The 21037-nt window shown below is 56.4% G+C and overlaps 1 protein-coding gene and 1 pseudogene across 1 annotated transcript; one reads left to right on the top strand and one right to left on the bottom strand.

Annotated features, from left to right (window-relative positions):
- Window positions 1-372: 372 nt before the first annotated feature.
- On the bottom strand, window positions 373-19949 carry HSPA12B (heat shock protein family A (Hsp70) member 12B). Its single transcript, XM_047852671.1, has 13 exons — window positions 19737-19949; window positions 14581-14640; window positions 12679-12776; window positions 11587-11711; window positions 8040-8226; window positions 7590-7694; window positions 7183-7299; window positions 5084-5258; window positions 4088-4174; window positions 3544-3648; window positions 3177-3435; window positions 2608-2711; window positions 373-1989 (listed from the first exon to the last, which is right to left on the bottom strand). The coding sequence occupies exons 2-13, from the start codon at window positions 14621-14623 to the stop codon at window positions 1352-1354; spliced, it is 2043 nt and encodes a 680-aa protein (XP_047708627.1). The 5' UTR covers window positions 14624-14640; window positions 19737-19949; the 3' UTR covers window positions 373-1351.
- Window positions 8465-9426, top strand: LOC125162032 (FAU ubiquitin-like and ribosomal protein S30; annotated as a pseudogene).
- Window positions 19950-21037: the final 1088 nt, after the last annotated feature.

The raw sequence follows: 21037 nt of genomic DNA, 5'->3' as shown, positions 1-21037 counted from the left end.
TTTCCATCGCTCTGAGAATGCCCAATCCTATGCAGATGAGTTAAGGAACAGCTCTGGTTGTGTTCATTCTTTTAGGAGGCAAGGGCACTTCATGGTATTATAGCACCTAGCCCCCAACGAAGTATGCACGAGTGGTATTTTAGGCCTGGGAATAGTTGACATAAGTTTGGCTGGGGTGAGGCCTTATGCCTAAGCCAGAGAGAGGTCTTAGGGGGAAGTTCTGTTTGGGATATTTGACAGAGAGACAGCAGCACCCCCTTCTGGTCATTTCCCAGCTCTGCACAAAGCTGAAAGCACTCTCCCTTTTTTGAACCCAGGTCCCCTCCACTACTCCTCCATTGGGGTCCTCTCCTGTGAGGTACCAGCAGGCTCTGGCTTCACCTGAAGCATAAATGCTTTATTGTCGCCTTAGGGTTCTCAGGCAGGTGGGTCAGCTGCATGTCATGGGTGGGCAGGAAATGTCCCAATGGCACATTGAGTTGATGGCAGAGCCAAGATCAGCTCTTAGTGCCTCTTCTGTCCACCCTGCAGCTCCCCAAGTCCCACTGCGCTTGGGTAGCTGGGATAGGGTGCAAGTGGGTCATTCATAGGCTGCCCTAGGGGCCTTCTCAGATGAGTCATTTGTCCTGAAGGAAGACCCCGGCCCCCACATGTTCCCCCACATCCTCTCATAAGTGCCTTCAGCCTGTATCCTCCTCATTAGCCTGCTGAGAAAGTTTTAAAATTAACAGTCACACTTGGATGGTCGGTGCCACGCCTGGGGAGGTCCTATACTCCTGTGACTCTCGTGCCAGTCCCCAGCCATTTTTCTGTGGCATGGGACTGCTCTGCCCAGCTCCCTGTGTAGGCTGAGCCCGTCAATCCACGCACGCGGCCCTTCAGGCCAAAGCTCTGCACGTCCTCCTTCCTCCTGCTGCCCCTCCTGCAGCGGCCCTGCTCCGCCTCTCCCGGCTGCCTTCACAACCCCCCCCCCCCCCCCCCCCCCCAGTTCAGGCCAGGGCTCGGTCTTCTGGTGCATTCTGCCTTCGGGGTGACGTGTTCCCTGTGGGCGCACCGGCTTACAAACCTCTTCTGATTCCTTGACCTCAGCCCTTGGCAGGGCTCTGCAGCCTTCCAGTCAGCGGACCTGGGCCCAATTCCAAAGCCAGAGTCTGTCCCCACCCATCCTGCGACCTCATCTCCCCAGGCGGGAGGGTGGGGGAAGAGGCGCGACTTCAGAACTAGAGGGTGGGGGAAGAGGCGCGACTTCAGAACTAGCGACTTCAGAACTAGCAGCCCATCCACTAGAGCCGACCCCACGACCACAAGAGGGCGGGGCCTGGCACTGGGGAACTGGTCCTCGCGCACGCCCTCAGTTGGAAAGAAAGTCGATGGCGGCGCGCACGGAGCGATTGGTGCTGACGTCGACGGCGGTGACCTTAATCTCGGTGTCGCCAAACTGCATGGCGGCGCGGATCTCGCGGCGGCCGGAGGACGCACCGTCGTAGGGCTCTAGCTCCAGGCTGAGCGCGCCGCACTTGCGCACGCCGGGGTCTGTGATGAAGCGCGCGTCCTCGGCGGCGCAGCAGTACAGGTTGATGAGCACGCGCCGCTGGCCCGGGCGCGCCGGGCAATAGCTGCGCCGCACCTCCTCACCCAGGGCCACCGACTGCTCGGCGGCCACGAAGCGCTCGAAGACGTCGGTGCACCAGCGGCGGCCGTCGCGGACCAGCAGTTTCTCGGGCGGGTGGCGCCCAGCCACGAATCGGTTGAGCACGCCTACGCCGTAGGTGAGCGGCGAGCGGCGCACCCGCACCACTCCTGGCGCTTGCCCGAACAGCACCGCGCCCTTGAGGATGGTGAGGCCCACGTCGTGCGGGACCACCACGCGCAGGCCGCGGGCGCCCAGCGCCGCCTGCACCGCGTGCTGCAGCACAGCCGACTCGGCAAAGCCGCCCACCAGGAACAGCAGCTTCACGCCCTGCACCTCGGGCCGTGCCAGCAGCGCCTCTGCGGGAGGGGGCGGGAGGAGAGGATGGAAAGGGAGGTGACAAAGAGCACCAGCCTCTGAGGCCGCCGCGGTGCGGCCTCGGGCACCTCCCCTCCACCATCCTGCATCCTGCTGGCAACTAGAAGCTAGCCATCTCACCCTAAAACGGTAGACGGGTTCTGAGGAAGAAAAACCGAGTTTTCACTGAGTGCTCCAGGCAGCCTTCACGGGCTCTGCTTCCCTGACACTCTACCCCCCCTTTCTTCCGCCTCCATGTCCTGGAGGGCAAAGAGATAAGGATACTCATTTACAGTGCCTGCTGCCCACTGTGGGCGCATCTCTAGTACGTCAGCTCTTTAAGTCCCTATGATAACAGTTTGGGAACCCCGTGCTATCACTCCGTTTTATGAATGAGGAAATGGAGGCACCAGAGGGTCTTTCACTTGGAGAGGCTGTACACATCATCCCTCCTAGCTCTTAATACCCACCACACTGTGTCTTCCGGTTGTCCCAGATGATTCTGGGTCTCATTCCGGTGTTTGGATGTGTGGAGGGTCTGGGCACTAATAAGGAGGGGTCATTCCTGCGTTTGAGTGTGAATGTGGGGGTTAGTGGAGGACCCAAGCTTCGGTACTCACCTATGTGCTGGATGATCCCACTGACCGTGGGCTGAAAGAGCTCGTTCATGGCCTCACAAGTCATCCTGAGCATCCCCTGTGAGGACCACTTCACGAAGTTCACGCTGTTGGTGAAGGGGGCACAGGCTCATGGGCTGGGGTCTGGAGCTCTACCCCTGCTCCAGGCCTGTGTGCACTGGGCACTGACTGCATGTTGTGTCCTTCCACCCCACTCCCTCAGGAGCTTTTTAGCCGTCTGCCTGCTCCAGTTCCAGGCATGAAGTCCCAGGAGAGGAACCTCCAGGCAGAGGAGCGAAGGCGCCCTGGCCCGCATGGTGTGTGTGGCTGTGGGGGTGTAGGGAGGCGCAAAATGTCGTCCCTTTCCCTGGGGGCTCAAGATTCTCTTGCCACGGAACGGGCCTGAGGATTCTAGCTGGGGTGCTTAGGCCCCTCCCTTGACTCCAGCTGGTAAGACATGTACACAGGGCAGATTGGGCAGACCTCCCACTGTCCTCTGGGGCCCACATCCTCCCTTGCCGGGGCGTCCGGCATCCTCAAACCCTGCTTGAGTCCTTGGTCCCCGGGCCCACCTGCTCCGGCGCAGGGCTGTCTCCACGTTGTGGCCTCGCTGCTTGCGGTAGAAGTCAATGAAGGAGAAAGGCAGCGAGATGTTGAGTGCCCCTGCACGGTGTGGGCCTGCCGTGCGTTTGCGGGCCTCAAAGGCGATGGTCAGATCCACCCAGGCTGCCGGGCGTTGCCTTTTGAAGGTGGCGATGAAGTCTTCTCCAAAGATGCGGCCCAGCAGCTGCTCAAAAGCCAGGTCCACGCCCACCGCGCCATAGGGGCCGCCTGAGATCCGGCAGGGAGTGAAGGGGGAGTCAGCGCAGAGTCAGCCGCCAGGGGGCATTGGCGGGGCCTGGGCGCGCTGGGCACCAAGGGTGCTGGCTGGCTACTCACCAGATGCCTTGTAGAGTTCCTTTAGCGTGCCATGCGGCTGCTCCAGCTGGTGCACGGTCAGGTCCACCGTGCCTCCCCCGCAGTCTGCCACCACGTAGCGGTCTCCTGCGGCGGCGAGCGTGAGCACACACTCCTGGCTTGCTTTGCACCCTCAGCTCTGCGCCCCTTCCAGGTTCACCCAGCCCCCAGCCCTGCCCCAGTCGCTAGCCTTGCCTGCGGGGAGGATGGGGGTGGGGTGGCTGTAAGGGACTTCAGGTGCTTGAACCTTACGCCAATGGGTTATGGGCTCAAGGTTTTGGAGGAAAATGTTTCCAGGGCTCTGCAACTCCATCCGCGGAGAATCTCCAGAAGTGGGAGTTAGGGGCGCGGCTGAGTGGGGTGGGGGTGCAGGTGACCATGAGACTGACAGGTTAGGTGCAGCTAATGGAGGAGGAGGGTCTGCGTTTCTAAGGTCTGAACCCCACTTCGCAAATGTTCCCATGCCCCCAATCAGTATATGGTGACCCGCAGGGCTCAAGAAACACCCGTCCACCCCCACCCCCACCTGCTTGCATCTCTGCCCACAGCTCTCCCACGCCGGACTCCACCAGGAACGTGCGGCTGTGGCGGGACCGGCGCAGCTGCTCGCGGGCTGGGGGTTGAGGGACAGCAGGACAGTGGGGTTAGAAGGAGGTGCCTCAGCTACCGCACTCGACCCCATCCTCCCACCAGCACCCTCCATGCGCATCTGGAGCAGCCAGTTCTTCTGAAACTCCTGCTCTACTCCTAAGTAGACCTCAAAGGTCTGGACCTCAAAGGATCCAGAAAACCCGATGCGGTAATCTCAGGTGCTGTGACCAACAGCTGAGGGGAAGGAAGTATTTCTGGCCTCAGGACATTCCCTTAACGTAGGTGGGCTGGGGCCACTGCAAAATAGGGGTTAGGAGAGCTTGGAGGAGCTGTGTGTGGGGGGGGAGGGGAACTTGGGGGGTCCAGGGGAGCCTGGGACTTGGGACTTCTCCTAGTCATGGGAGGTGGCATCTGGGAGAGTGACTAAGACTGACCATAGCTGTCTCAGTGCACGGTCCTGGCACTGGAGTTTGAGCTTGGTAGCAGCAGCTCAGGGCTGTTGTGGGGGAGGAAGAAGACAGCTGATGTGCCAGGATGGGAGAAGCTGCTGATTCAGTGGCTGTTTAAGAGAAAACTGAAGACCACCTTTGGCTCAGAGTAGGGGCTGATTTCTTCCTTTCTCACCTGAGCACTTCCCCTCAGGGCAGGTTGCGTCCCCCTACCCTCAGATTCAGGACTGGGATGGAGTCCTGCCCTGCTCAGACAGTGCTCCCCCAGGACAAGGTGAAATCTCTATCCTCAGATTGGGCTCCCCCAGGTCAGGGCTGCACCTCCTTCCTCAGACTGAATTCCACCAGAGATGTGGCTGGGGGAGGGGGGGGGGAGGTATCCTCTTCGTGTGGGACATGGCTGAGTGTCTGGCCTCAGTGACCCTCTGACCCTCCCAGGGCAAATGTAATACCACCAGTCAGTGCCCCTGAGTGCAGCTCACCCTGCCGGAAGCTGGAATCGATGGAGCGGCGCTCACCCAGGCGTCCACTGCCTGGAGCCCGGCTGCTTAGGTCCACGAGCTGGTGTAGACGCAGCTTGCGGCAATAGACAGAGGCAGCCTCTGGCTCCAGGGCGATGAGTAGTTGGTCTGCATCCTCCCTCGACACCAGGCCAGCCTGGGAATAGGTGGTGGGCGGGGCCAGGGACCTCCATGGGCCAAGTGTCATACCTAAGATGGCACCTCAGGGCAGGCAACCAGGGCCTTTGGGGCTCCCACCTCCTCCCCATCACACCTCACCCATGCTAGGCCTCCCAGGCCCCTCCAAGCTGCACAAATTTGGAGCTGCCTCACGGCTACCCTGTGACCAGGCTGGGGAGGGCCATGGCCATGGCCAAGAATACCATGGGGTTGCCCAGCAGGAAGAGACCCTAGACAGTGAAAACCTAGAGCATCTGGGACGTGCCCCTCTAAGCTGCCCAGGCTGTAGCAAGGTCCCCTTCACAGGGACAGGGCTGGCCAGCTGAGCACTGGCTGAGTCTGTAAGCCCAGACTCTAGCACAGTGTGTATGGGGTGTAATGGCCAGACTACCAGTCAGAGGAGGTGGTATGGGGGGGGGGGTGTCACCTTTGGCTCACTGAGCCCTTTTCCTTCACCAGGCTGGTGTCAGATAATAGCCACAGGCCTCCCCAGTCCCAGGAGAACTCTGTTCCCAGAGAATCAGATATAGGCATCAAGAGACTCTCAACAGTGAAATTCCAGGCGCCAGGAGGGGCCAGTTGTGAGGAGAAAAACACTTGGGATCTGTTACTTCCTATATTGGGACAGGGGATCCCTGTGGGAAGTACTTTATGGTTTTGTGGGGTTCCCTGGATTCTGACCAGGTGGGGGTTGGGGACGGGTGGGTATCGAGACTTCCTGCCCAGGGCCAGCCCTTCCTGAGCTGGCAGCCAGGAACAGTGTGGGAGGAAGCAGAGTGGATAAACCAGCAGGGGGCACTAGGGTGGGGGGTGCTTATTCTGGCTGGGCACAGCCTTGCTTTCATCCTGGTCTCTGTGGGGTGGGGGAATGCCCACCACCTCAGGGTTAGCTCCTTCCAGTGACAAGTGTAGGCACCTGCAGACCTGGCACCTGGGGCATGCCTGGCCCACAGGAGTGTGGGGGGTTGAGGGTTCTGGTATCTTCCAGGGGGTGCACAGGCAAGGAGGTCCTTAGGTGTCCCCCAAGGCCCCAGGGGGAGGACCAAGCAATGAGTTTTGCTCTGAGAGGCTGTGCTCCCCTCTTTCCCCACCCCATCTTACTGGAGGTGGGGAACCTGAGTTGTGCACTCAGGTCCCCCCAGTCTCCAGACCTTTGGGCATCTCTTACGGTAGGAAGCCCAGCAATCGTTGACCCAAATCACCTCCCTTCATAGTTTTGTAGTCCTGTCTCCCCTACTCCAGAGCTTACAGTGGCTGGGGCATGGTGGTGGAGTCCCTGAAAATACCGGAGCTGGCTGCCCAGCTACTGTGTGTTGGCTGCTACTGGCTCCCAGCTGCCCCCCCCCCCCCTTTCTCTAGAGAACGGCCCTCAGCTGAATGGAAACCACCTCACTTGGAAAGGTTTCTCCCTCACCTCCAGCAACCAACAACAGACTGATATGGATATACAAAAAGCGGGCCCCCTTGCCTTCCTGTGGTCAACTGCTGGGTACAGTTCTCCCTCCAGTGCTCTTCATGGGATTGGGCTGAGACTAGACTCCAATTGAGACCACATTCCTGCTCGGCTCTTTCTCTTGGCCCATTTCCCTCACTCCTCTTTCTCCCAAGAGCCCTTCTCCAATACACCACATGCATAGGACCCATCTTGGGCTCTGCTAGGAAACCCGACTTAAGACGCTGGCTAAGCTGGCCTGGGCCAAGCCTCTCGTCCCTCTGCTCTCTGTTCCTGCAGGCTCACACCCTCTCCTGGTGGCGACAACTTTCCAAAATGCCCAGCAGGGGAAGGCCAGAGGTCTTTGTACACAGTGACCAGTCCCCAGGGTGGTGGGTGAATGAGAGTCTGGGGCTGTCCCTAGAGCCCTCCAGAGCTATGCCCACTGGTCTGCCTTGCACATCCTCACCAGGTAGGCAGCCTCACGCATGAACTGCTTGGCAGGCTGTTTCCAGATGGCAGGCACCGTCAACACCCAGCGCACGGTGTCCTTCTCTGGCAGCGATGGGCACTGCTCCCTCAGCTCCTGGAGTGGGGGGGCAATGAGAGGTAGGCTGGCTTGGGTTGCGGGGGTGGGAGGTGTCTTCAGCCTTCTATGGGAGCTGGAGGGACTAATCAGGCCTCAGGAAGGACTTCCCAGCTGAGTTGGAAGAATTCCTAACACCTCCGCCCCCAACACCCCCATGCAGGCTCTATCAGATAGGAAGGCAGGGGCTGGTGAAAATGACCTCTGACCTCTAACGGATGGGCTGACAGGAATAGATGGACCTGGCGGGGGTCCCTGCCCCAGTGGGCAGGGATGGGGCCACACCACACCTGAAGCGCATGCTCCTTGAAGAAGCGTAGGGCATGGGCGAACACCTCCAGGGCAGGCATTTTCTTTCCGTTTACAGCCTCTAGCTGGGTCTTCAGGGTGAGATCCTGGCAGGAACATAGGCGATTCTGCAGGAGGCCATAGCTCTACCCCCATTTCCTGACAAACTCTCTCTGAAAATCACGCCATTTCCTGGTGCTTCCCCTCTGAAGTGTGGGCTCAGCTGGGCTCTCCTGCTAATCCAGGAGAACACCAGTTCTGTCCCCAGCCCTTTCTTTAGCCCCGCCCTCCTCTAATCCCGGCCTCACCCCTTAGCCCCTCCTCCACTTTGACTCCCAAGCCCCTCAGCTTCTCCTCACCTTTTACCTTTGCTCACCCTCCTTGAGCCCTGCCCTTTCCCCTCCTGCCCCCGCCTCCCTGGCCGGAGTGTCCCGAGCCAGAATGTGCCTTACAGTGGCGCTGTGGATCTTCATCTTGAACTTCTCGAAATAGAGCCAGTCCCGGGCCTCCTCAGGGTCCAGATCATGGTAGTAATCGCGGGCAGTGTAGCCAAAGCTGTGAAAGGCGCCCTCCGGGGTCAACAGCAGGCAGGTGGGGGTCTTCTGGTGGGCCACTCCTGGATCCCCGCCCTCCCATTTCCTGTGGGGGCACAGGACTGTCAGTGTTGTCAGCAAAACCCTCCCTTCCTGAGGTTGGGTACCCGCTCTGGAATCAGCTGTGTGACCTTGGGCAGGCCACCTAGCCTTCCTGAGCAGCAGTCTTCCTACGTGTAATATGGAGATAATAATAGTACCTACCTCTTAGAGTTCTCGTGAAGACAGTGCTTGGCATCCACTCAAATCTCCATAAAATGCTGCTCATGGGATCCTTTCTATCCATGGGGCCACAGGACCTATCAACATTCTCAGCTCCTGCTTCCTTCCATGAGGTACACCATTGGCCTTCGCCTCCCCCCTTAAGCAGCAGCAGGCCATCATCCACCTGCCTGGGTCTGGCCTCCTGACATATCTCTTGAGGACTCTAGCAGAGGCTTTCTCCCAGCCAGATGGTGTGCCCTCCTCTAGGCTGTCTTCCACCACCAAGCTTCTTGTTTCTCCCCTTCCTCTAACTTCTCTGATGCCCTGAACCCTCTAGGCCAAGCTTGTCCCCTGCAGCCTTTAGGGGAGAGAACTGGGAATCCAGGCAGAAGGCACAGCATGTGGAGAGGTGTGAAAGCGCAGGGATAACCAGCTACAGGCTGGCTCAAAATGCAGAAGGAGAAAATACAGGAATGTTAAGGTCAGCTAGGGAAGAGTATCAAATGCCACATCTGAATTCTTTTGGTGGGCTTTAAGTAGAAGAATGAAGAATCATGACCACATTTGCTTTTAGAAAAGTCACCGGTTGATCTTTGTGGTAGCAGCAGCAGTAACCACCATTCAGTCGCTGGTATGTAGCTTTTTATTCACACCCAGGAGCTTCACACTCAGGAGCTACACACCCTCGAGGTGGCTAGCCAGGAGACAGTTGCCCAGATCAAGGCTCACATTGACTTGTTGGAGGGCAATGCTCCAAGGAGATCAAATCGTGCTCCTGACAGGCACACCCCTAGAAGATGAAGCTATCAGGGCCTGTGTGGGGTGGAGGCTCTGACCACTCTGGAGGAACCATCCACGTGCTTGGAGGTAAAGTCCATGGTTCTCTGGGCCATGCTGGGAAAGTAAGGGGGCAGACTCCCAAAGTGGCCAAACAGGAGAAAAAGAAGACAGGCTAGGCCAAGCAGTGGATGCAGTAAAACTGGTGCTTTGTTAATGTTGTGCCCACCATTGTCAAAAGAAGGGCCCCAATGCCAACTCTTAAGTCCTTTGTAATCCTGGCTTTCTCTAATAAAGCTACTTAGCGAGTCAAAAAAGAAAGAAGAAAAGAAAAGGAAAAAGAAAAGAAGAGAAGAGAAGAGAAGAGAAAAGAAAAGAAAAGAAAAGAAAAGAAAAGAAAAGAAAAAGAAAAGAAAAAGAAAAAAGAAAGGTCACTGGTCCCCACATGGCAACAGATGGAGGGGAGGAAAAATGGAGAAGGAAAACCAGAGACGAGGATTTTGCAACCATCCAGGTGAGAGTGGGTGGGGCTGAACTTAGGGGTTGTGGCTGTGGAGAGAAGTGGCTGGGTGTTCCAGAGATACTAGAGAGGTAGAAGTGATAGGGCTTGGTGACTGGTAGGGTGGGGAGAGTTTGGGAAGAAGCCAAGATGTCCCCCAATTACTTCCTGTGTCGTCCACAGGACTGAGACACTGTCCTTTCTTGTGTCCTCTGCCCCAACATAGGGTCAGCATGGTCTCAACGGTGTGCACTGACAAACATGCCAGCTGGGATGTCCTGCAGCCCCTTGAGGGCTGTAAGTGCCCAGAGCCATTGTGGCCTAAATGTGGATGTGGGTGGAGCAGAGAAAGGGGAAGGGCAGTTCATGCTCATGCAGGTCAAGTTCCTTGTATCTTTGGGGAAGTAACCCTTATGTTTGTTTCTCCATCCACCCCGCCATCTACCCTTCTGGGCCCTGGGGAAGCCCCTTTGCTCCCTCATCCCAATCTGGGTTGGAGCTTTGGGGTCTTCTAGAAGGGCCTTCCACCTACTGGCTGCAGCTTCCCTAAGACATAAAGGATCAGGGTCTTGAGGCCTGGAGGGGAGTATCAAATGTGTTGTTCAAACAAAACTCACCTATATCAGGATGTATTTTTTTTGAACATCTTGTTCATAACAGCTGTGTAACTTGTCAACTCAGCCCTCTGATCCTTCATGTCCCTGTCCTTCACCTGAGGTGTTGAACCTAGGAATCTGCCTGTAGGAGTCTACTGCGCAGAAATCCCAGCACAGGTTTTCAAGGAAGGACATTCATTGCAGTACTTTGTGTAATAGTGAAAAATTAGAGGACAAGAAACCTCCTAAAACTATCAGTAGAAAAGTGGACAAATTATGTCTGTACTCCGCAGCTGTTAAAGGAAATTGTGGCTTCAGCAGAAGCCTATATAAGAACAGGCCTGTCAACCAAGATGCATGCCCAGAGCCCAAGGGAGCCAGGTGGCTGCCTTGTTTTTGTTTGGCTGGTTCATTTTTCTTTTTCCTTTTTTAAGAAAAAATAAAGCAGGTGGATTTGAAAAAAAAAAAAAAAAAGAAGAAAGAAATTGTGGCTTTATGTGTTGACACAAAACATCTACAAAATAATGTTGAAAGCTTAAAGTAAGGCAAGTTGTATGATATCCCATTTTTATTTTAAATTCTTTCTTTAGTGTTTATATATTTTTGAAAAAGAGACAGAGTGTGAGTGGCAGAGGGGCAGAGAGAGAGGGAGACACAGAACCGGAAGCAGGCTCCAGGCTCTGAGCTGTCAGCACAGAGCCCAACCTGGAGCTCGAACTCGTGGACCACGAGATCATGACCTGAGCCAAGTTGGATGCTTAACCGACTGAGCCACCAGACACCCCTCCCACTTTTATTTTACAGACACATATATGTGCATATATGCCTGTGTGCATTTGTGTACAAGCCCAGAAAGGCATTTGTGTATTTAACTGTAACATTTTTTAAAATTAAAAATGAAGCCCAGGGGCTCCTGGGTGGCTCAGTTGGTTAAACATCAGATTTTTGATTTCGGCTCAGGTCATGATCTCACGGTTCATAGGTTGAGACTCATGCTGGGCTCTGTGCTGACAGCATGGAGCCTGCATGGGATTCTGTCTTCCTCTCTCTCTCTCCCTCCCTTGCTTGCACTCCTCTGTCTCAAAATAAATAAGTAAACTTAAAAAAAAAATGAAACCCAATATTTCTATTGGGTGTTTCTCTGATTGAGGATGGGGCCCAGGCCTAGGACCCATCCTCTAACTTTCTGCCCCCACAGGAAGCCCCAAGCTAGGGATGGAGGGAGCTCTGGAGAGACCCCATGTCTCTTCAGTGACAGTCTTTCTGAGACCAGGCCCATCCCAGGGAGTGAGGACCCCCCGCCCCAATCTCCCAGCTCAGCCACCCTCACCTCATCATGTGGATGGCTTCAGGATCACTGGCAAAGCTGAAGGCATAGCCACTGGAGGTGGTGCCAAAGTCAATGGCCACCACCACAGAGAAGGGAGCATGCTGCGGGGCTCGGGCCTCGGGCTTCTGTGAGGACAAGATCCAGAGTCAGGCAGCAGCCCAAGGGCCCGACTGACTGCCTGCCGAAGCCCCTCCTCTCCCCTGGCTGTGGTCCAGCCTGGCCCCGGCTCCAGCCACCTGCCCCAAATCCCCTCCCCTCCTAGCCTCCAGGCTAAGCCCTGGAACTGCAACTGCTCAGAAGCCCAAGGTCTCTCAGGTCACCCTCTGCAGCTTGTGGCGTAAGCTCTTGCTTTCCTCTTTCAGTTCTCTGTCCACCTTCTGCCTGGCTGGCCTGAGCCCCACCCCCATCTCACAGGACCGCACAGCCCCAGCCCAGCTGAGAGCAATCTCGCTCTTCTGGGCAGCTTCGGTAACACACAGACCTGTGTATATTTGACCCCCTAGATCTTTGTGTCCACAGTGACACGACCAGATTCTGTCAGTTTTGTGGCAGAGAAGAAAGGCCTGTGCACGTGCCCAGAGCGGTTCTGCCTTCTCCCAGGCCAGGCCTGGGCTCCCTAAGAACAAGGGGGTCTCCAGGCTGCATCACTAGGTGAGGCCATCCTGGGTGGGGTGACCCAGGGAGTTTGGGAGAAGGTTATATCCTGGATACTTCAAGCTAGTAGTTTCCAAACTAACGCTTAGCAATATGTGTCTTCTCTTCCCCAGATATACCACTACATGTCAGAAGTCTCCTTGCCCGAGGCAGGCTATGGTCTATGGGTGTCACCCCAGAGTGGTGCTGCCTGGGTGTTAGTTACATTGGGCTCACCTTAGTAGACTGTTACCCCTACAGTCCAAGGTCACCTAAGGCTAACTCTTCTGGTGGGGGGGACATGACTGGAGAATGCAAGGGCAAGATCCAGGCAGCACCCCCAGCCCAACCCAGGCGCTGCTAGGGCTCTGCTAGACACCAGGCCTTGCTTTCTAGAGTGTGACCTGCCTCCATACCACCCAGGCCACCCACCACCAGGATCCCTATTCCCGGGCTTACTGGAGACTGCGAGGGTGTGAGGGGGGCAATGCCACAGCTTTCCTGGGTCCTTGGGGAGCCGGGCGGGCTGGGCACGGGGGACCGCTCGGGGCTAGAGCCTGCAAAGAGAGGGTAAGTTACTCTGGCACACCATCAGGTTAGGAGCCGGTGGCTGGGCACTGGGAGGTTCTCCATCAGTCCTTGCTGGGCTGAGGCAAGGGGCACCCTGCCGCAGAAGGGGAAATAGTGGGAGGGAAGGAAGGACAAGACTGAGGCAGGCAGGGGAGGACTGAGGGCCTGTTATCGATTTGAGGTGACCCATCCCTGGAGGGTGACCCATGCCTCACCTGAGGACTCCTTGTCTCCCCCAGCATCCCTAAGACACAGCAGGGGCACAGCAGGTGAGGGGAGAGATAGAGAAGAATTATGGGGACTGGGGGAGACTGAGTCTAGAGACAGAAGGGCAGGAGGGATGGGTGAGTGGGCTCCTGGGGCAGGGTGAGGGTGGAGGGCAGAGAAACCAGAAGAGGTGGGGAACTGCAGACAGAACTGAGCAGCAGGAGGGGCTGTTCCCCTCCCCACTAGAGTTTGGCCACATGGTTCTAATCAGGACCCGAGGGAGTCACCCTCCCTCTCCCCCTCCCTCCACCAAGGGCCAAGGATAGGCCCAGCTGGCTGTGTGGTGAGGATCAAGAAGGGGAATGGTGCTTCCCCCAGCCCAGCTCTGAGCTGAGGCATGTCCACAACACTAGGAAGTTGGATTTTGAGCCTCCCTTCCCTACAACACACGGAAACCTGGAGCCAGCATCTGGGGGCAGGAGGTCCCACTGAAACCCTCTCTCAGGCCCAGCACTGAGCTGGACCTTTGCTGGGAGGAAACAGCAGCTCCAGAAGGCAGCCCAAAGCCTGGCTTGGAGGATCAGGCAGTTTAGGGGCCTGGCTGGCTGGAAATCCCCTAGGTGTGGGCTGGTGGCTCATCACCACCCCACTGGGCGTTGCTAAGGCCCCTACCAGCAGTGCTGGGCTGCCCTGAGATTCATGTGTGGGGACAGGGAGGCTGGTCCAGGAGGCTGATGGGGTCTTGCATGAAGACCTGTGGACACGTCAACTGGTCTGGCTTGCTTTAGGCCAGGTCCTGTATTCCTTCAGTAGCTACCCTGCTGTGTGCCCTGATAGGTCCCAGCTCTTGCTGGCCTGGGGATACCCTGGGAACATGTACATGAGGGGGATTATAGGAAGTGCCTGGACAGGGCCAGAGTCTGTCTTGAGGTGCTGGAGGGGCAGGGTTATGGTGGTCAGTGTCCCAGGGCTCCTTTTTCTAAGCGGCCAGTACGGGCCTGGGCCCTGCCACCAGCTCCAGCTTGAGGGGCCAAGTTGCTGTGGCTTGGGCCTGGGAAGGGAGGCAGGAAGGAAGGCCCAGCCCACCAGGTCTTTGTTAATGGACTTCCTGAGGAGTGGCCCTCCTGACTTCTGGCCTCCCACCCCTGCAGAGAGCCCAGAGCCTGCTCCCAGACCAGTCCAGAGGCAGATGAAGGTGTACACGCACAGAATTCTGTGCATGCAGACCACCTGCCAATATATACACTCTCATACAAGGCCTTGCACACAGACTTCCCTCAGGCAGACAGACACAGACACACACAGACACACACACTCACACTCATACCAGGTCCCGTGTACACAGACCCTGCCCAAGACATGCAAACGCATTCAGTCCTGTGCACACAGACCCGCTGTGCACACACTCATAGACACACACTCACACACACAGTCCTGTAAGCACCAACCCTTCCTGCACAAACACACTGTCTCAAGAACCTCGTCTGGGAGAGTTGCCCATGTGCAGGCTGGGGGTGGGTCTCAGTGTCAGGATGAGAGGGGTGTGGGTCAGGGCACAGGCTGGGGGAGGGAGGAGAGTCTTACCAATGTACAGCCCTTGCAGGCCCATCTCTGGGACAGCCAGCATCTCTGCAGGCCCTGTGACTGTCAACAGGAACAGACAAACAGAATGGCATTTATTTGTTCCTTTGTTCCCTTATTGAAAGCTTATTTATTTTAGTTATTTACTTTTGGCTAGAGTCCTTTGAAGCGAATCCCAGACATCATGTTGTTTCACCTATAAATTCTTCAATACGTCGCTCCAACAGATAAAGACTCCACAAACGTCGTTGCAACATCCTCATCATGTGTGACAATATTAACAGCAATTCCTTAGGCTCGGCTAACGTTCAGTCCCACAGTGCCAGCTTGTCTCCAAAATGTCTTAACATTTGCTTTGTTGGAATCAGGATGCTCCTAAATGTTTTCGAGTGCCCACTCTGTGCCAGGTGTTAGCAGACATTAGCGACCCAGAGAGACACTGTTCCCGCCCTGGAGGCCTACAGCCTGGTGGGGAAACTGATTACAGTAGGATAATCACCGAAGTGAATTTGAGATTACAAATGATGCTGTCAAGGTCACAGCTGGATACAAACCAAGCAGAAAGGCTTGGTAAGGCTGGAGAGAGAGGCTGGGCTGGGCTGATCCTCTAGGCAGACCCTCCAGGACCCTATATTAGATTTGGTTTTATATGATGGGGAACAGCAAATCTTGAAAGGTTTGAAGTAGCTGAGCAGAATTGGGGGCATGACTAAATCTGCATTTTAAAAAGTCCCTTGGCTGTATGGAGAGTGCAGATTGCAACAGGCAGTTTGGAAGCAGAAGCCCTATGGGGGCACCGGGCCACAGATGATGGTGGTAGCTATGTGTCTTGAGACAGAAGTCGAGTTCTGAAGTTACAGAGACCAACAGGGCTGATAGAAGATGGCTGGATTGGATATTGGGGATTAGGACGAAGATGTCAGGGGTGACATTGTCCGATTCGAGCTAGGGGATGGACAGTGAGATGCCAGCCCCAGGCTGGCAGGGGAAAGAGGCAGAGTTCTGGGTGCAGTATTGAAACTTCCCAGAGAACAGACCAAGGAGCCAGATGGTGTATGATGCAGAGGTCAGAGAGAAAGCTGAGGGGGAGATGCACATTTGGGAGTCATGTCAAGGGAGGCCTGGCAGGGAGTAGTGGGGGAAGAGTAGGGAGAACCAGCACGGAAAGGCTGGCTGGAGGAAGGTGTGCTGCTGGAGAAGACTGGATGCTTGCTATGGTCCCATGAAGATCTCAGATCTAAGAGAAGTACTCGAAGCTAGATGCCTTTAGAGGTTATTAGAGGAGCCTTGCAACACCTGTTCTAATGGCCCAAGGCCATCATTTCGGCAGAATGAAAGAGATGGGTAGAAGTCAAGTGAGCCCGGGCAAGGAGCGAGCAGAGGGTAAGAGAATGCAGTGAGCACTTCCAAGAAGCATGGCTGAGGTCAGGGGCTGGTGTGAGGGCAGTAGCTGGAGGAACAGAAAGCCTGAGGACGGGAAGATGTGCTTTCATTTTCTTTTCTAAGATGGGAGCAACCTGAGTTTGTGTCTGGGGGCCAGGCTAGAGGCAGCAGCACCGGAGCCCCCTGGGAGCTGTTAGAAATGCACAACCTCAGGCCCCACTCAAGACCTGTTGAGTCAGAACTTGCATTTTAACAAGATCTGTGCACGTGAAAGTTTGAGAAGTGCTGCTTAACGTGTTCCTGGGCCGATCTTCAGATAACCTGTGCTAAAGTCCTCAGCTGTGGGCCTGGCAGCCCCCCTAAACAAAGGTGAGGCTGCTCAGAGCCCCCTCCCTCTCTGTAGCCAGTGGCCTGATCAGGAAGTTTTGCTAACAGAATGCAGGTGAGCGCGGAGCTGGGCACCATCACACGCATGCACACATATGCACAGCACGCACCCTTGCTCACACACAGTTTACACAGCCCAGCCCCATTGTGGATAGACACTCAGACATGTCCAGGATAATCCTGCATGGCCAGCACCATAGACATTTCCAGATACATGCAATCCTGCTGTCAGCAGAGGTGCACAGTTGGATGCCCAGGAGTGAGCATCACGGGAAAGACAGGGGCGGCTTTGGGGCACTCAGAACAGCAGAGTGATGCTAAGAAACAGGAAGGCAAATAGTGCGCATGGGTGTGGGCCTTGAGAGCCAGGACAGGGGCTGAGCGCAGGGAGAGGGAGTGGTGTGCTAGAGGTGAGCCTCCCCAGCCATGAGAGCTGATTCTGCATCTCTCTCCAACTCTGCATTCACGGACATCACATGGGTTAACTTGAAATTAGCCATGGTACAAGTATTTACACCAAGGAAATTGGCAAACACCATAGATTGGGTTTTTCTCCCTCTGAGAGAGTTGACGGTATTGACCACAGCACACCCTGTGGATTGAGGCCACAAGGGGGAAGCTGACAGTCCTGTCTGTGCATTGTTTCGATTCTTGAGCAAAAAAGACTTATTGAGCATTTGTTTGCATCAGGCTCTGTGCTAAGTGGTTGAATGAATGAATGGATTTTCTGGATGAAGGCTCTATTGTATTTAGAGGAGAATCAATCTAGAACTACCAGGAAAAGAAGACTCAGGAGTCATCCCTCTAAGCGGGATTCCATGTCCAAACTGTGTGCTTACAGTCCTCCCAGCTATCTGAAGCTGGTCCAGTTATCTCCTGTCTCTGAGCATGTGGACACGGATCGTGCCTACACTGGGGTCTCAGGGACGGCAAGGGTTTATGATTGCACCTGGCCAGAGTGCATCATGTCACCTCTCTGTGCTTCAGTGTCTTTCCTGTAAAATGGGGTATGCAGGGGGCTTGTTAAGACCTACAAGTCCAGATAAGGAAGGTGGTTGATAAGGGCAGGAACTTGGACAGATGTGAGCAGTTCTTCTTCTTTTTTTAATGTTTATTTATTTTTGAGAGAGAGAGCGGGGGATGGGCAGAGAGAGAGGGAGACACAGAATCTGAAGCAGGCTCCAGACTCTGAGCTGTCAGCACAGATTCTGATGTGGGGCTTGAACTCACAAACAGTGAGATCATGACCTGAGCCAAAGTCGGATGCTCAACAGACAGCCACCCAGGAGCCCCATATGTGAGCAGTTATTCTTATCCTTCATGATGTGGATTCTGAATTTTCTCTTGTTAGAAGTTTTTGGTCTTATTGAGACTTGTATTCTAATCATTCTGAGTTCTTTGGTGGGGGTAGGACCTGAATCAATCTGTGTTAAAGAAGGGGGATCCTGCCAATTCCTTGAGAGTTGGAGGTAGAAGGGGCTGGTGGCCCCATATGTCTTTGGGACATCCCCCATCATGCATATGCACCCAGAAACACTTAAGGACAGTATTGGTTTCTCAAAGCTACGACTGGGACAGAATCCACAGCTGGAAAGGGGGCAAAGTAGATCCTCACCGCAGGGGCCGACTAATTTCAGACTGGGGATGCTTATGGGTTTGAACATAACCGGGTGGGGCAGTTTGATTTACACAGAAAGTAATGTCATTTCCTGGCTACAAGCACAGGCTAAACTCTGGCCCCAGCTTGACCCCTACCCTACCCACAGACAGACGCTTAACCTTCCCATGGAGTGACCCCTAGCCCTTGGATTCATATTGATCTCTAATCTTCAGCTTCACACTGACCCCTGGCCCTGACTTCTACCCAATAGGTATGACCTATCAGTCACTGGGGACCATGACAGGGTGTGGCTGAGTAGAGACTCGAAACGGGAGACTCCCATTCCAGCGTGCTTCCTGGACTCACAAAAGCCTAGAACTGGCCTGATGGAGAGAATTTTCCAGAGATCTCTTCCTGGGGAGGGGACATTAAGGCTGGGTACTTATGCCCCCAAAGTGTACTCAGGGTGTGTGATGTTGCTGGATTTCAGGGCGCCACACATACCTGTCCTCTGCCTATGAGGACAAAGAGCCCACCCTGATCTTTACAGTTCCCCTCCATCCCCTGCAGGCAGGGACTGCCTGGACCCTGCCTCTCCCATCCACTGTTTTCTGCTCAACATCCTGCCAGCCCTTTAATGGGATGGGATTCTGTCAGCAGGCAGAGAGGCCACAGGCATTTCTCCCAAGCCACAGGTTGGGCCAACCAGGGCCAAGGGACAGATCAGAAATGGCACCCAAAGAGCTGCTCCAGTCTGTCTCTAGAGAGGAGCCCTCTGGGAGAGGGACCAGTAGGAGGCTGTGGGGTAGGGAGGTTGCCTCCTCCAGTGCTGAGGCAGGGGGTGCCATAAATGGTCTCCCATGGCCCCTCCCTGTCCTCAACTTTTCTTTCCATACATCCTGCCCCACCCCCTTTGGGTCCTCACCATGGGGGCTTCCAGTTCACAAACAACCTCTGTTCCACAGAGCCCAAGGCTTAAAGTCCCTCCCATCCTCTGCCCACGAGGCCCGCATCACCTCCCTTACCTTCTGGGGCTCTAAAGCTGCACTTGCTCTCACATCGAGGCCATATTTTAGAGCTCCCTCCCTCCCTCCCAGTCTCTCTCCCCACAACACAAGCCTGCTTTACAGACTGGCTCCATTGCCCCTACAGGGAGCCCAGACCCCACCCCACCTGCTCCCGCCCCTCCCCCCCCGGGCCCTCCGCCCCCCAGCTGGCCTGTGGAGAGAATCCAGAGGTCCCTGGTCAGGAGGCCATCACAGTCTGGAACTGTGGCATCCTGGTCACTGCCACTCTCGAGCTTCCCAGACCATAGGCCCTAAGACCCTCCTCTCCCACCAGGTGACCTCCCTCCCCCAAACACACACACACACACACACACACACACACACACACACACACTCAACCCCCAAGTCTCCACGTCTGACCCAGGCATTGTGTTCTCCACAAACTGGCTTACCGGAGCAGACCCCAGCCCCACTCCAGTCCCCCAGCCCCACCCCCACCGCGGCACAGGGGTCTCCCCAGCCCCCCACACTCCGCAGTGCGTGTGTGGGGTCCCGGAGCCTGGATGTGAATACAAGGTCGCCGCTCCAACTGCTTTTCTGAACCCGCAGCCCCAATGGAGAGAACGCCTTGCAGGATCTATCCCCAGCCCGCCCCCCCACCCCAGGGTTAGGAAGTTTTTTTTTGGGGGGGGGGTTCTGTTCTCAGCCTACAGCCCAGGACAGACAGGACCGCACAGCTCGCCGCCTTTCTCCTCTCTGGGAGACCCCCGCCCAGAACTCACCTCCACCCTCCCGACAGCTCGACCTGGGTTCGGCCGCCTCGATCCCGGGTCCGCAGCCCCTGGTCGTACCCGCCGCGGCAGCCACAGCCCTCGACGTGCGCCCAGCCCGCGCCTCAGGCTCGCCCCGCGCCGCCCACCCCGCCCGCGGCCCCCTCCCCCAGGCCGGATGGTCGCGCGCTCCCGGCCCAGATGTGCGAGGCCGGGGCGGGGCCTGGCTGCGCGGGCCTCTCGGAGGGGCCCAGCCCGGCCCCGCGTCCCAGCCCCTCCTAGCGCCCCTCCTGCGCCCCGTCGCTGCGCCTCCCCCCTCCGCCCCGCCGGCAGCCTGGGGGGTGGGAGAGGGCGAAGTGTGAGAAGGGGAGGTGGAGGGAGGGAAGAGGAATTCCAGACGCCTCGTTGTCCTCCTGCGGCCGAGGGGCTCCCCCTCCTCGCCCCTACAGGCCCACCTCAGGGGCTCAGTTTAGGCCAGCCCAACTCCAGAGCCTCGCTGCTGGTGAGGGAGGGCCCTGGCCCAGACTCCTTACAGTCCCCCGTCCATCCCACTTTCTACCCCCCTCCCATCCCTAGCTAGGTCTCCAAGGGTCAGAGAGAAAAGGCTGAATCGAAGGTGAGGTCAGCCCCTCGGGCCCCAGCCTGGGGCCCAGCTCTGTCCTTGAGGCCTGGGGTGTTGAGGAAGGGTTCTCATTGCTGGCAAAGGGATTACTGGGAACTCACCCTGTCTCTGCGAAGAGCACCCAGCCCCTTTCCTGTGAGGGCTCACAGCCTTCTTCCTATCCAAATCAGGCCCTCTGGGGGGTGCTGGGACATGGCTCCAAACAGGGGTTTGGAGACCCCTTTCTGCTAGGCCCTTCCAAAGCAGCCCTCTTACCTTGCCCATCACCACCTCCTGGTACTGGCAGGGCCTGGGCTGGGCCCCTTTCCTTCTACCCAGTGTGCCCCCACAAGGACTCAGGCTGGGGCACAGGTGGGAAGGGGGCCAAGGTCTGCTTCTCAGCCAAGTCTCTCTGCACCAGGAGGGCTGGCTTCCTGTCTGGTCTCCAACCCCGTCCCCAAACAAGGGCAGCACAGCTCTTTGGGCATCATAGCTGCCTCACCACCCCAAACCTTTGCAGAGGCCATTTTTCCCTCCCTAGAATACTGTCCCTCCTCCTCACTGCCCATCTAAAAGTTCCCCAGCTGAGTATCACCTCTCCTAGGCTTGTGGCCCTTATTATCAGGGCCACTGCCCTAGACTGCCCTGCGACAAGGTGGGAATAGGGGATGAGCTGCACCAGACAGCTTTTGGGTATCAGTACGTAGGCAGT

The sequence above is a fragment of the Prionailurus viverrinus genome, chromosome A3 (assembly GCF_022837055.1).
Source record: "Prionailurus viverrinus isolate Anna chromosome A3, UM_Priviv_1.0, whole genome shotgun sequence".
NCBI classification, from domain to species: Eukaryota; Metazoa; Chordata; class Mammalia; order Carnivora; family Felidae; genus Prionailurus; species Prionailurus viverrinus.
This window is presented reverse-complemented; position numbering and strand designations above follow the sequence as displayed.